General features: G+C 35.5%; 1 protein-coding gene across 1 annotated transcript in view; it reads right to left on the reverse strand.

Moving 5' to 3' along the window:
• Nucleotides 1-12,360, reverse strand: part of LOC129748034 (SET domain-containing protein SmydA-8-like) — a 45,574-nt gene extending 33,214 nt beyond the window's left edge. Inside the window, exon 1 of the mRNA XM_055742497.1 lies at nt 11,667-12,360. Coding sequence (XP_055598472.1) covers nt 11,667-11,912 — 246 coding nt within the window. The 5' untranslated portion in view covers nt 11,913-12,360. The remainder of the gene's footprint in view (nt 1-11,666) is intronic.
• Between the last annotated feature and the right edge of the window lie 331 nt (nt 12,361-12,691).

Consider the following 12,691-nt stretch of genomic DNA (forward strand, 5'->3'; position numbering starts at 1 on the left):
ATAAACTTGTAAAATTTGGTTCAGGGTTTCTGAGATATATAGTGCCGAGTTTTTGTATTTTTGGCCAAGATTTCTTTGCGGTTCCTAATGTGTTAAAATCATCGCATATCATTGCAAGTTTACATTAACATGCCTAACACTAGAAGGACCGGCAAATTGAATATAGGGCTAAGTGGGGTAATTATAAACAAGAGGAAATTTTGAACAAACGCCGTATGCGCCATTAGGGGCATAGTAGGGTCTCAAAACGGATCAAATGTGAAAGTCTGCCATTCTATTGACAAGTTACAGTAATAACTTGCAAACCTAACTATGTAAATTTTGTAGTTACAGTTATTAACAAAAATCATGTCTCTGAGAAACGAAAATCATTTTGAGACGTGTTTGATCAATTGACTCCCTCGTCAATGTGAATGCAGACAAAATGTTGTTTTTAAAAGTTTTAAGTTTAGTTATTGATGCTTGATGTGGTGTGGTAAGATTTGCTGCGGAAAAAAATTTCCACCCACGCACAAAGAAGTGTTCATATTTACCCCATATTTTTCAAGATACGGGATGATTATGATTTTTCTGAGCATTGGCTGATAATTTAAATTGACTATTTACCGTCAAAAAAAATCAACAAATATCGCTACAATGCACTGTTTAGAGGTGGTTTCAATCTAGAAATATAGCCAATATCAAAAGTCATCACGTAACGAAAATCGTAACAGTGTTCATAATTACTCCATAGACAAGGGGGTTATTATGAACAAACGGGGTAATTATGAACAAACGTTTTACGCTCACAAGCTGAAACTTAAAAACTAGAAAAATCCTCAAATGGAGAAGGGAACCACTAATTTATTTTTGGTTACTTTCCAGAATTTTAACATTAAAGAGCTACTTGTATGAGCTGATAGTATAAAAAACTGAGTAATTTTGTTCATAATTACCCCACCTAGCCTTACCTATTTGGACCGTGACCAGTCAAAATGACTGGTATAGAGGAAATTTTTTATATCTTAATGGTTTTAAATTTTTTCATTTGAAATTATTTTGTTATTTATTTGATAATATTTTTGTTGTAAAATGGAAATATTTTTTCACCATGGGTGCACGGAATCACCTCATTTTGGCATAGTTGACGAATGCGGGTATGTCATAAAATGAATATTTCAAATAATTATCAAACAATTGAAACACATTATTAATCTTATTAGATATAGAATCATGTTAGATGACTGTGAGTATTGACCATGGGTGCACGGTTTCACTTCAATTTTGTTTTAGTAAATATTTTCTAGCATCCATCGCTTTGAAATTTTTCAACACGTTGCCGATAAATTATACCTGATATTGTAGGTTTTGAAGCATATATTGTCTATAAGTAGAGCAATTTACCATGGGTGCACGGATTCACTGCCATCATATTACCGTACTGTATCGAATTTTGGGACAGCATGCAAACATTCGCACATACTACAAGCGTAAGTCATTCGAACAAAAACTATTAGCATTATAATGAAACGTAACATATGCATTATACTTATGTTAGGTATTACTTAATATGTTTTACCGTAACCGTACTGGATTGCATTCTGAATAGCAAGCGAGATACCATAAAAACACTAAACGTAAGTCCTTAGTAATAAACATGCAATAGAATTATAAATACAGGGATAATGAGTATTCACGCGGTTTTAAAAACAACTCTTTTATTCCGTATCGGTTACAGGAGAAATTTAACTGATCAATAAAATCTGTTTAAATTCACGGAAGTCGATCGTACCGTCTTGTTACCAATTTCGGGAACAGTATGTGCTTGAAAACTTTAGGTACTATGAGAAAGAAACCCTTTCCAAAATATTTTAAAATGAATGAAAAAAGGTATCAAAGTTCCCCCAGTTTACGGTACCAAATAAGCCGGAATCTTGAATGGAGATTTCTACTTAGCAAACCAGAAAAAGGTTTTTAGCTTCCAAGAGTTTAATTCCGGAACAAACCCCTATATTTTGACAACCTTTAATCGCATAAAGAATGTATTCGAAAAAAATGCAACACTTTGTTTTGTTAATTACTTTTGAATGCATAAATGTAAATTGATGACATTTTCAGTGCAGCTACCTAGTAATGCAATGTGTACGTGTGCAAAATTTATTAACAATCTCTCGAGTGGTTTTTGAGAAAACGTTCAATACTGAAGTTTATTGGCAAAATTTTTGGGCAGGTTCGAAAAAAATCCAGAAAAGTCCCATTGGGAGAGCAAAAGCAGCTGGAAATCAATTATTTAACCAAAGTTCATATGGTATATTGCCCTAGAGGATCGTATAGTGAACTAAAGTTTGAACAAAAGTGAAGATGATAGATTCCATGATGTTGAGGAATGTGAGAGGTTTCTTCAAGCTCAATCCAGAAATATCAATAAAAGAAGTGATACAAAAGATAAATTTTCCTGACTGGTTCGTCTAGCTAACTAATAAACATGCCTAACTTCATTTCTACAACGTAAAAAGCTGATCATCGGTGAAATAAAAAAAATACGGTGGTCAAATCGTGCGCTGAATATTTGGACTCCAAGGGGGGATATTTTGGTAAAATTTCGTAATGGACATCAAAATGAACTCTAGACCAAACCCATCGGGCGTTGCTATTTCGGTCGGTATTTAAGATTTTTTGATTGGTTTCGTTTTTATCTATTTACTGATCTTCGCACCCATTGTTGTCATCCAGGTTGGTATTTGTGATTGTTTATTTTCTGATAGCGACGACCGGCAGCGTTGCTACCGGGTTGCTACATAAACGCATCCTGTAACAACCTACTGCTCGAATGCTATTTCTCGAATCAAGTTAGCGATTGTTGATGCGATGATGGGTTAACAGATATGTTGCTGAAACTCGATTCGAGGTTTAGTAACCATTGGAGGGCCTGGTCAGGCTTCCGAAAAGTACAGCTTTGCTATGACAGCTTTTTTCTTGCCAAACAAACTGTCTCGGTTTTCCTTACCACTCGGTTCGCTGCTGTACCGTCGGTAACGAATCGTAATGCTTTGGCTACATCGCACACGTGCGAGAACCCTGGCTGTACCTGAACAATCGGCTCAAAGCATGCGTTGCCGAAAGTGTTGTGCTTTAAGCTGTAGCGAACCCAACCGACAGTTCGGTTTTCATCTCCCCATCCTCCTGTTTCGAAAATAATTTCATCCTAACTGTCGGCTGCAGGGCGTGACAGTTTTTGCAGGACTGTCACGGGTGACTGTAGTGCCCATACCGTACCCATGCCCGATCGTATGCGCTGCTGCTCGGATCGAATAGATCGAACGAGCCATATATTCACACCGAGCAGCAGCATACGACCGAGGCGTAACGCGAAGTGTGGTGCCGGTGCAGGTTAGGCGGAAAGGGATGGGGAGGGTGATTGGGGTGATCACCACCCGCAGTAGCTTCAAGCAAAAGGAAAATCGTTCGAAATTAACTCGGCCCGAGCGAATCTCGGCTACAGTCGGACGGAGTGAGTAGTACTGTCATGCGAAATTCAACGCATTGAAAACTGTCACGAAGATTTTCCCAAAACTGCCACGAAGTTTAAAAAACTTTCATACCCACGAACAAACTCTCGCATGAGGTAAAACAAGCCATCGCAGTACATCGCCCGACCGCTCCTTTTAAAACTGTCGGGGAAGAAATAGGTATTCGGGAAGCTTTCATCGAGGTGCATGTGCGACATTCGCAAGAATACTGTCGTTCGCCAGTACTTTTCGGAAGCCTGGGCCTGGTCTTAGCGGTCACCAGGCAGGTTTCCAACCAGAGACTTTTTATTGACAAGTAGGGTAACGGACTTATTTTCGACCGGGTACATATTTTGGACCACCTTTCAGCTTTTTTCCAATATCTCCCTCATAAAACATATTAATCATGAAATTTTTTTACAAACAGAGTTCAAGCTACTTCTTATGATTCTAATCGTACATTCAATTTTAATAAGATGATAAGGGAGAGAAAATTGAAAATAAAGTTTTGAATTTTCACAGTTGAGCCGAATCAAGCCCATTTCAGGAGGACGTGCCATCATTAAAGTCATCTTTCAAGAAGTTTTCTGCATAGCTGTGATGAATTAAACAACTACAAACATGTTCACAGCTATGAAAAAACACTTGAAAACAAGTTTGCAAGCTTGAAGAACCGAAAAAACTTGTTTTGATATCATATTTACCCATGTCGAAAATAGGGCCTACTAAATTCCTTAGGGACTTATTTTGGACCACTCAACATAACCTGGGTATTATACTTGCTGTTAAATGTTAATGAACGTACATACGTTATACGACGATATGAAAAGAATTTTGCAGACTATTTCAAACGCTTATTAAAAATAAAATTTGGAATTTTGGCATTATTTTATTTGATTAACTCGCTAAAGCTCAAACACGCTTTAAACGGGGTTTACTCCAATCGGCATAAAACCAAGCCAACGATTGTTTTAACTTACTTTTTGAGGTTTTAACCTTGTTAATCTAACAATCCGCATTAATGGCAACTGTTTGAAAAGCATTTGTCAAAAGCTACAGCTTAAAGAAGCTTAAAAATATGAAAAAAGTTAACATGCACGGTTTTTTAATTAAGTCATTATTTTTTATGCTTCATGAAAAATATACTTGGTTAGGTAGAAGAGGTAGAGGAAACCCCGGCCTTTAGAAGAGGTAGGAAATCCCGTCTAAAGGCGGTGAAAAAACGAAGAAAGCCCAACAACAAATCGGCAAATATGTAACGAGTTTAATTTTTTAAAGTTTGTAACAGTTGAAATATCTTAATTAATAGTAAAATAATTTTAACAAAAAAATATATATTCAACTATAGCTATGAGATCAGCATTAATATGTTTACAAACTAAGGTAAATATTAATAAAATGTGTAATAATTACAAGCAAAAATGTACTTTTGTGAAGTTTTCAGCGGTAAAATTATAACTTTCAAATGATTTAAAAGATCGAATAATTCTCGCATAATTTTATCTTTTGTATCTATGTATTCTACAAAACTGAAGCCAAATCAAATCCACTAAGGTTTTGGAAATCAAAATGCATCAATTGATGACACGAAGTTAATGATGTTAGACAATAATAACTTATCATTGGCTCGCCTGAAGGAGATTGCGTTCTAAAAAATTGATCCTAAAGATAAGCCAACTGGCTAGTATTAACCACTGCAGATCAAATTTCGTCGAGATTGCAGTGTGCTATCGGAATTTTCAAAACATTTGAAACACACAATATAACAGAGAAGTTTTTTTTTCGTTTTTATTCTAATCTTTTCGAAAATTATTGTTTTAAAGCATTGAAAGTTTTGGAAAAAAGGTTGCAGTAAGAAATATTCAACAAACAAGTGTATCTAAATAGAGGCTGGAGAAAAGTTGAAGAAAGTTAGTTCAGGAATAAATTAACGTGAACAAACCAAACTTGTCTACAAGAATAACAAAGAAAAAGCATTACTGAATTATTCGCATAATTTCGCATCAATCGCTGTCGTAAATATAGCAACATTTAGATTAAGTATAAGGGTGGTCCAAAATAGGTCCAGAAGGTGGTTCAAAATAGAAACCTGGTGGTTCAAATTAACGTCTAGAGCAATGATCGAAAAAACGAGTTTTTAGGCTTGAATATTGATATATTGCAACGGAAGAGTAGGCGGCGGTTGAAGGTGTCAGACGCGTTTTTTTCGGAGCTGGAAAATTTCTTTTTGGAAAATTAAAATATACTTAAATTTTCGTACGAAAATTAGTGCGAGACTGTTTGTACGTATGTTTGAGATTCGCAACGAGTCCAGAGTAGTGGAATTATCGGCTTTGTTTGGTGTTTTCCGTAGTGAAATAGTGTCGGAATAACCTGATAAGTGTTTCGAACATCAATTATTCTCTTGCCGGATTTCCTTCATTGTCAAAAACAGCCAGAAAACCGAGGCTAAGTTCAAGTTTTTATTCCAAGCGCATCATAATTCGTGATCGGAGGCTGCGCCCTTAGATTACGGACTGAAAATATGTGAACGGAAATTTGAAGAAAAAAGGTCTAATTTTTTTTCGGAAAGTCGTGTGTGAAATGAAATAAACAATAAATTGAAGAGCATGTAGTTTTTTCGAATGATTTCATAGCAAGAGAAATCAGATTTTTGGATAAGATAGACAGAATGATGGACTCAGGCTAGCCTTTGACGTCAAATTCTAAGAAGAGCCTAAGAGTTACAGCTCCAAGGATTCCAAGCTAAGTATTAATCCTTGTTTTCGATATTTTTGGGATTTTATAGATTAGAATTGGGTTTGAAAGCGTGGCGCCTTGTTTTTAATCGACACGGTGGATCGTGTGGTAAGAGGTGTCTTTAGAGAGGGCTGGTTGGAAATGTGAATTTAATTTGAGAATTTGGAAGTCCAGGTTTTTTTAAATTTATTCTTAATTTTAAAAGCTTTAAAATTTGTACACTTGTAGATTTCGAACACATCAAATTGTGAAATTTAAGAAACTAGAACATTTTGAAATTTTAGAACATATTTAGATATTCCGAAGTTTAAAGTTTGAAACTAAGAATAATCTGAAAATAAAAAAACACTTGATAGTTAAAGTCAACTAGATAAATGGTAATTAAGAAAATGTTGAAAACTGATAAAATTATGTAAATTGTGATGTTAATAAGACAAGAAAAATGTGATACAGGAGGAATTCAATCGATTTTTGAATACATTTTTCACGTTTATCCTACCTGTACTAAGAAATGTAAGTGCCTCTGCTTACATGTCTTGTTCTTTGTAATAGTCCACTCAAAGACATTTGGATTTTTACAGTTGATGAATCTTGAACAAGTTATAAAGCAAATAATTGCTAGTTGGGTGATGGTTATACATAAATACATACATACCTACATTAAAATAGTTTTGGTTTTTTTTTTGTAATTCAAATTGTTTAACTCGATTTTCTCACTTGTATACTATGAATAACTGACATTTTTTGTTGATTTGTTTTCATCGTGCAATTGTGAAAAAGTATGAGGCAAAGTGTTGAATTGCACTGATGAGTTTCCAAAAACGATCTTATCATATCTTAATAAACAAGTAAAAAATTAAAAAGGAGATTCACTTCATCCCTCAATAAAATTTTAATATTCTTAATATCTGCTTATAAATATTCTTAGAAAATTTATAGAAGTATCTTTACACTAAATCGTCGTTTTTGGAAACACATTAGTGTATCAGGGAACAAAATTTAGGAAAACAAGTTAGTTTAAGGAAAATTTTAATACATTTTTTACTTTACTATTAAACTTCTCATTACTGCCTCAAATATAAAAATAGGAGTTTCCTTATGAAATATCTAGGAGCATAGGAGGTGTAGGAAAACTCGATCGCACCATTCACCAAAATGGATCCTGATCTATTACCTTTCCCCCACTGACATAACCCCTTCCTTGGATATTTAAATATAGATTCGCAGACGTATAGACGGTTTCTATAGTTGGTGATATTGACTTACCTTTTACCTTTGTTTTAAAATTTTAAAATAAAACTTTGGAACATAAAGGGACAAAAGGTTGTTAATTAATCCTTTTAAGTATCCTACTAATAATCCTTCCTTCATTCCTCATTGACTACTAGGACGTGGCCGGCGTCGTTATTGATCATTTTCAAAGGGAGAGCATGAGTTTTGTGCATTGTGAATGAACTGCTAGTCCCAAGCACCATTCTTTTGGCCCTTGCACAAAACTGATGGCCTCGATCAATCACGGAGTAGCAACCATTGGCGAGGTAGAACTTGTTCTTCTTAGCCACGCCAGCGATCATGGAATTTGAAGTGCGTAAGTTGAACAAATTCTAATCAAATATGTTATCTTAAGTTTTAAATGAATGATTATTTCTGAGCACTTCAAGTTCTATGATTTAAGGTGGATATGAGTAGTCAACTAAGCTAAGCTAAGCTAAGCTTGAATATTGATATATTGCAACAAACGATGATATTTTTCGATAGAAAAGCCTCGATTTTTGTAATGAATGGATAAAGCAGTCAAAAATTGTAACATGTACTTTTTTTTATTCAGAAAATAGCATAGCCACTTCCCAAAGCGGTCCATAATAGGTCCGTTACCCTATAGTCTGTATTTCCCGAAGATAAACAAGGAGAAAAATTTGAAAAATTTAATGTCTAGTACTTGAGGGCGCTAACGATCTGTGAAAACTACAAATTACTCAGTGTTTCATAATGATGAATGGCTTAAAATACAGAAAAGACTGCCTCCAAATGCGACCGTTTTCTCTGCAAATCAATTCAAAAGGTTCCACAAAGTTAAAACTGTGTTTAAGTTGGATATGGAATCGTTCCGTTACCCAAAAACTGTGCTGGGATGATAACAAGTCAAATATGTATTTTTTGTGTAGAAAGAGGACAATCGGCTAAATTTGTTATGACTTCGAACAAATTAAAATTTTTGAGTTATGTTGAAGGTAAGACTTCGGGAAACAGAAAACGTTATCAAAAATAGAATGTCCGGGATAGCGGTCAAAATTTTCGTTAGACTCCCATATATTTATACATCGTCAGCTAGATCTATTCCTGACAAATACGAAAATCAAAGAAACATTTAAACACCAAAAAGCTGTCAGAGATTATGAATAATTCCAAAATAGACTCATTATTATTAATTGGAGACTATAATTTGCCAAACAGTGGGGTGAAAGAGAGGAGAGAGGGGGCTCCTTTACAATTTTCCGCTAAACTTTTGACTCATTTCTCCTTCAATTCGGGATAAAGTTAGGGAAGAGTGAAGCTCCCATACAATTGTTTTGCATAAACCAAGAATTTATCTAACAAATGGAATCAAATATGACATTGGAAACCATTTAGGTGCGAGTTCGGTTCTTTGATTATTTGAAACACCACTCTTCTTCCAGGGAGTACACAAAAATAGGGAGTGTGCAATAATTCCTTTTTTTTATATAACTGGAGAATACAATCAAATTTGACATATTCTATTTGAAAACTAGATATGTTTCTATGAATGTTACAGAGCGTTTTGCCTAGCAGTGTGGAAAGGGGAGGACGGAAAGGGTTGTATTGTTTAAGAACTTATCAACCAATGAAGCCAAATTCTATGTCGTAGGGTTTATTATTAGGAAAAAAAAAGTGTTCTTTCCAGCAGTTGCAGTTCGGAAGAAGAAAGGGAGCTTCCTTACAAATTTTTTGGCAAAAATCGAGTACTTATTAAGTAATAGAAACCATAAAATATGGGAGAGGTTGTTTACATTCGTATAATTTTAGAAAGTCACTTAAATCTCCAAAAATTAGAAAAATGAAACGAAATGTGACGTTATTTCAATTGAGATACTAAAAATGTAGTAATTCGTGAGCCCTTGCCCTCCTTGGAAAAGAGAAGGGGCGAGGAATCCATACCAGTAAAATATACATTTTGGCATACATAATTAAAGAATCAATGAGAAATTTATAAACCCGCCGGCCGTGGCCTAGAGGATAGCATACCAGTCTTCTAAGCCAGAGTCCATGAGATCGAATCCCGATCACGGCACACATAGTACACTTTCTGTGGTCTGGTGGTTTTAGCATTTGTAAGATGCTAGCCATAATACCCTTGAAAGATGTACGCCTTAGAGTTAAGTAAATTAGATCTCTTCAAAGAAACATGAAGTTTCACTGAGATCCTATATGTGTGTGTTCGTTTTAAAAAATCGCAAGTCTTTAAAAACAAATTAAGAGATCAAATTATAGAAGATTAAATCATCTGTGTAGTGCAATTCGTAACTCCTGTTGAAGCACTCATTTCAAAGTGGTTGATTATGAATTATGTTGAAACTAACTGACCCGGTAAACTTCGTTTTACCCGTTACTTAATACATCGTTGGAAAATGTTTACAGTTCTTTAACTTCTTAGTGCTCGTGAATCAGTTTTCATGAAAATCGTCTTCAAGTTGTACGAGTTTTGACCCTTTTCTAGTTAATTTTGTATAGGAGCCCCCCTTTCATAAAAAGTAATAATCTTGAAACTATTATACAAACCGTCTCTGGCCCGAAAAACTCTCGGATACCAAATTTCACTTAATTTCGACCGACCATTCATACGTGATGGTGTTACAAAGAAAACAAAGAAATATAAGATGACGCCAACTTAAAACATCATATGTATACAATTTTCTAAAATTTCATTTATTTTTGGAAAGAGTAACAGAGCACACCGGGTCGCTATTGACAGTCTTAATTTTTTTAGCATTCGAGATTTTTGTTGATTTTACAATTTTGTTGAAAAAATACGTTGTGACTTATGCTTCAAAAATATTTGAGATTCGTTTAGATGAAAAGATTTTTTTTAATCCCGTCAAAGCTCAAAAGGTCAAAAAAAAATTCCAGAACAAATGAATTTTTCCAATTTTCAATGCTACCCCGAAAATAAAAGGCGATAGGAAAAAATTGCAGGATAAGATTCAGCGCCCTCACATTAAGAAATTTACTCCCAAATTATGTGTACCTAGTGAAAATATGACTTTTGTTGCCTTGCTGAAATTTTCGTTGAGAATTAATAAATTACAAATCGTTTTGCTTAAAACATAATTAGTTGTGCCATTTTATGATAACATTCTATCCATATGATGTTATTTATCATATCAGCAATAAGCTTTTCTGTTATAACTGTAAGTTTGTGGTTGGAGCTCGGATTGAATGTGTCAATGATGAAAAGCAAAAATTTTATATCGATATCCTGTTTTTGTCTTAGCAAAGGCTTTCTACCTGCCTGATTAAGGCATTCAAAGACAATTTCTTATTACAATTTCTTATCTGGATACCTTTGGTAAACGTTAGATATCAACTAAATAGACGTTTTTGTTTGAAGATTCTGTAAGAATGCTTTTTAAGGTTTAATTTTAAACAACAAACTGTTTCATAACTGGAACGATGAAATATATTTATTAACGAGTCATTTCGCCTACAGGGATACTTCCCCCTGATAAGTGAAATAAAAATAGTGACCTGACTGTTTTTTTTTCACTTAACGTTCTAAATATGTGTACGTTCCTAACTTGAATTTTTCCTTTTCGACTTCAAGCCACAATTTTGTACGTAAAACTACTGAAAAAGTATGCATCTATCGTTACGGTTCATAAATAGATTGAGCTGCGGGCCTAGTCTTTCCACTATCTCAATTAGAGAATGCTAATTAATCGTGAAATAATGAGAAATGTGCGAGTAACGAGTTGGCTGACAACTCACGAAATTACATTGCCTAAACCACCTCAACCGTGTACCGGTAAAATTTTCTTATATGTCTCACTTTTTTGAAGAAACACGTATTTATCACCATCGAACCACGAACTATCAAAATATACATTGTTAGACCGATAGAGTTTTAACTAAAGTTTTTTCCATTTAATAATAAGAAGCATAATGATCATTGAAATTAATGATCCAAAGGTCACTAAAAGTATCATACCCATCGGAGCTATTTTTGAACACCTCTAACCCACTTTCACTATTACTAGCGTTGCAAAAAAAAAGGCACAACAGGGAAAAGCGAGCGAACAACCAGAAATTTCCTTCACCGTCGAATGAAAAAAGCGCATAATAATAAATTCGCCTTCCTATCCCATCCCATGCCATGCCACTTCATGCTGCCCATTCTCCCGATGCCCTGAAACGGAAACATACTTTGAATGGATGGCAAACATTTTTATGATGCTTCCAGTCCTGCCTTTGATGGTCGACGCTGCAATAGTACGCAGAACTGCACCCGGAGCAGCGCTTCTTAGCCGGTTGATTGCACACTGGACAAATTCCTCCGGGGACTTCCTTGCTGCCGACGACGACGTCGTTTGCCCCGCCGGTTGCCACGGAACCGGAAGACTGTCCTGCTGCCGAGCTGCCTTCGGTCGTCTTCGTCGTCTCCGATACCATTGTTTCGTTTCACTTCCCTTCACACGCTGCCGTCCGGAACTGTTGTTAAATGTACGGAACCAAGATGTATTCCACTTGGTCGGACTTTCTTCCTCAAACGCGAGCGCAAAGAAAAAACGTGAGCGCAGTTTCCTTTTGTCAGATTTACAATTTATTACTTTTTCCAACGATTTAGCACCCTCAGCGATACTGTCTTAATCACGAAATGAAATAATATTCTTTCAGCAGGGAACGAAAAAAGCACTTCTAAAAATCGCGTGCCTCGCCACTAGCACTAGAATAAGACTTTATTAGCTCGAGCGCGAGTGGAATCTAACTTTTATTCCAAATTAGGAAATGCGAAAAAAAAGATCTCAACCGAATAATTTTCTACCGCACAAACCGGGCCGCGAGTTGCACTAATCTATAAAGAAGCTTCCATTCCAATGATCGCACGAGGACTGAGATTTTTCCTCAGCTTGTGTTGTTCTCACGGTTAGGCACGGTTTCCTTCACGAAAGTCGCGTGAGTAAAACCTAGCGATACATGCCAAGCCGGTTGCGATCATTTCTCCAATTTTCTCAACCACCGGGAATGCGTGAAAATTTACCACTACAAATATCGTCCCGGGACTTGTGTTGGTGATCGTTTTTCCAAGATTCTATTTTGACGTTTTCATGTTTTGCTCGAATTTTCCAACCTTTCTAAAATAACGCCACTCTTGGACGGAGAACGTTCTACGCCTTTCTACTTTGTGCTGCGAAATAATCTTTGAAAACGTCAATCAACACTGTTTTAGT

This window comes from Uranotaenia lowii, chromosome 2 (assembly GCF_029784155.1).
Source record: "Uranotaenia lowii strain MFRU-FL chromosome 2, ASM2978415v1, whole genome shotgun sequence".
NCBI classification, from domain to species: Eukaryota; Metazoa; Arthropoda; class Insecta; order Diptera; family Culicidae; genus Uranotaenia; species Uranotaenia lowii.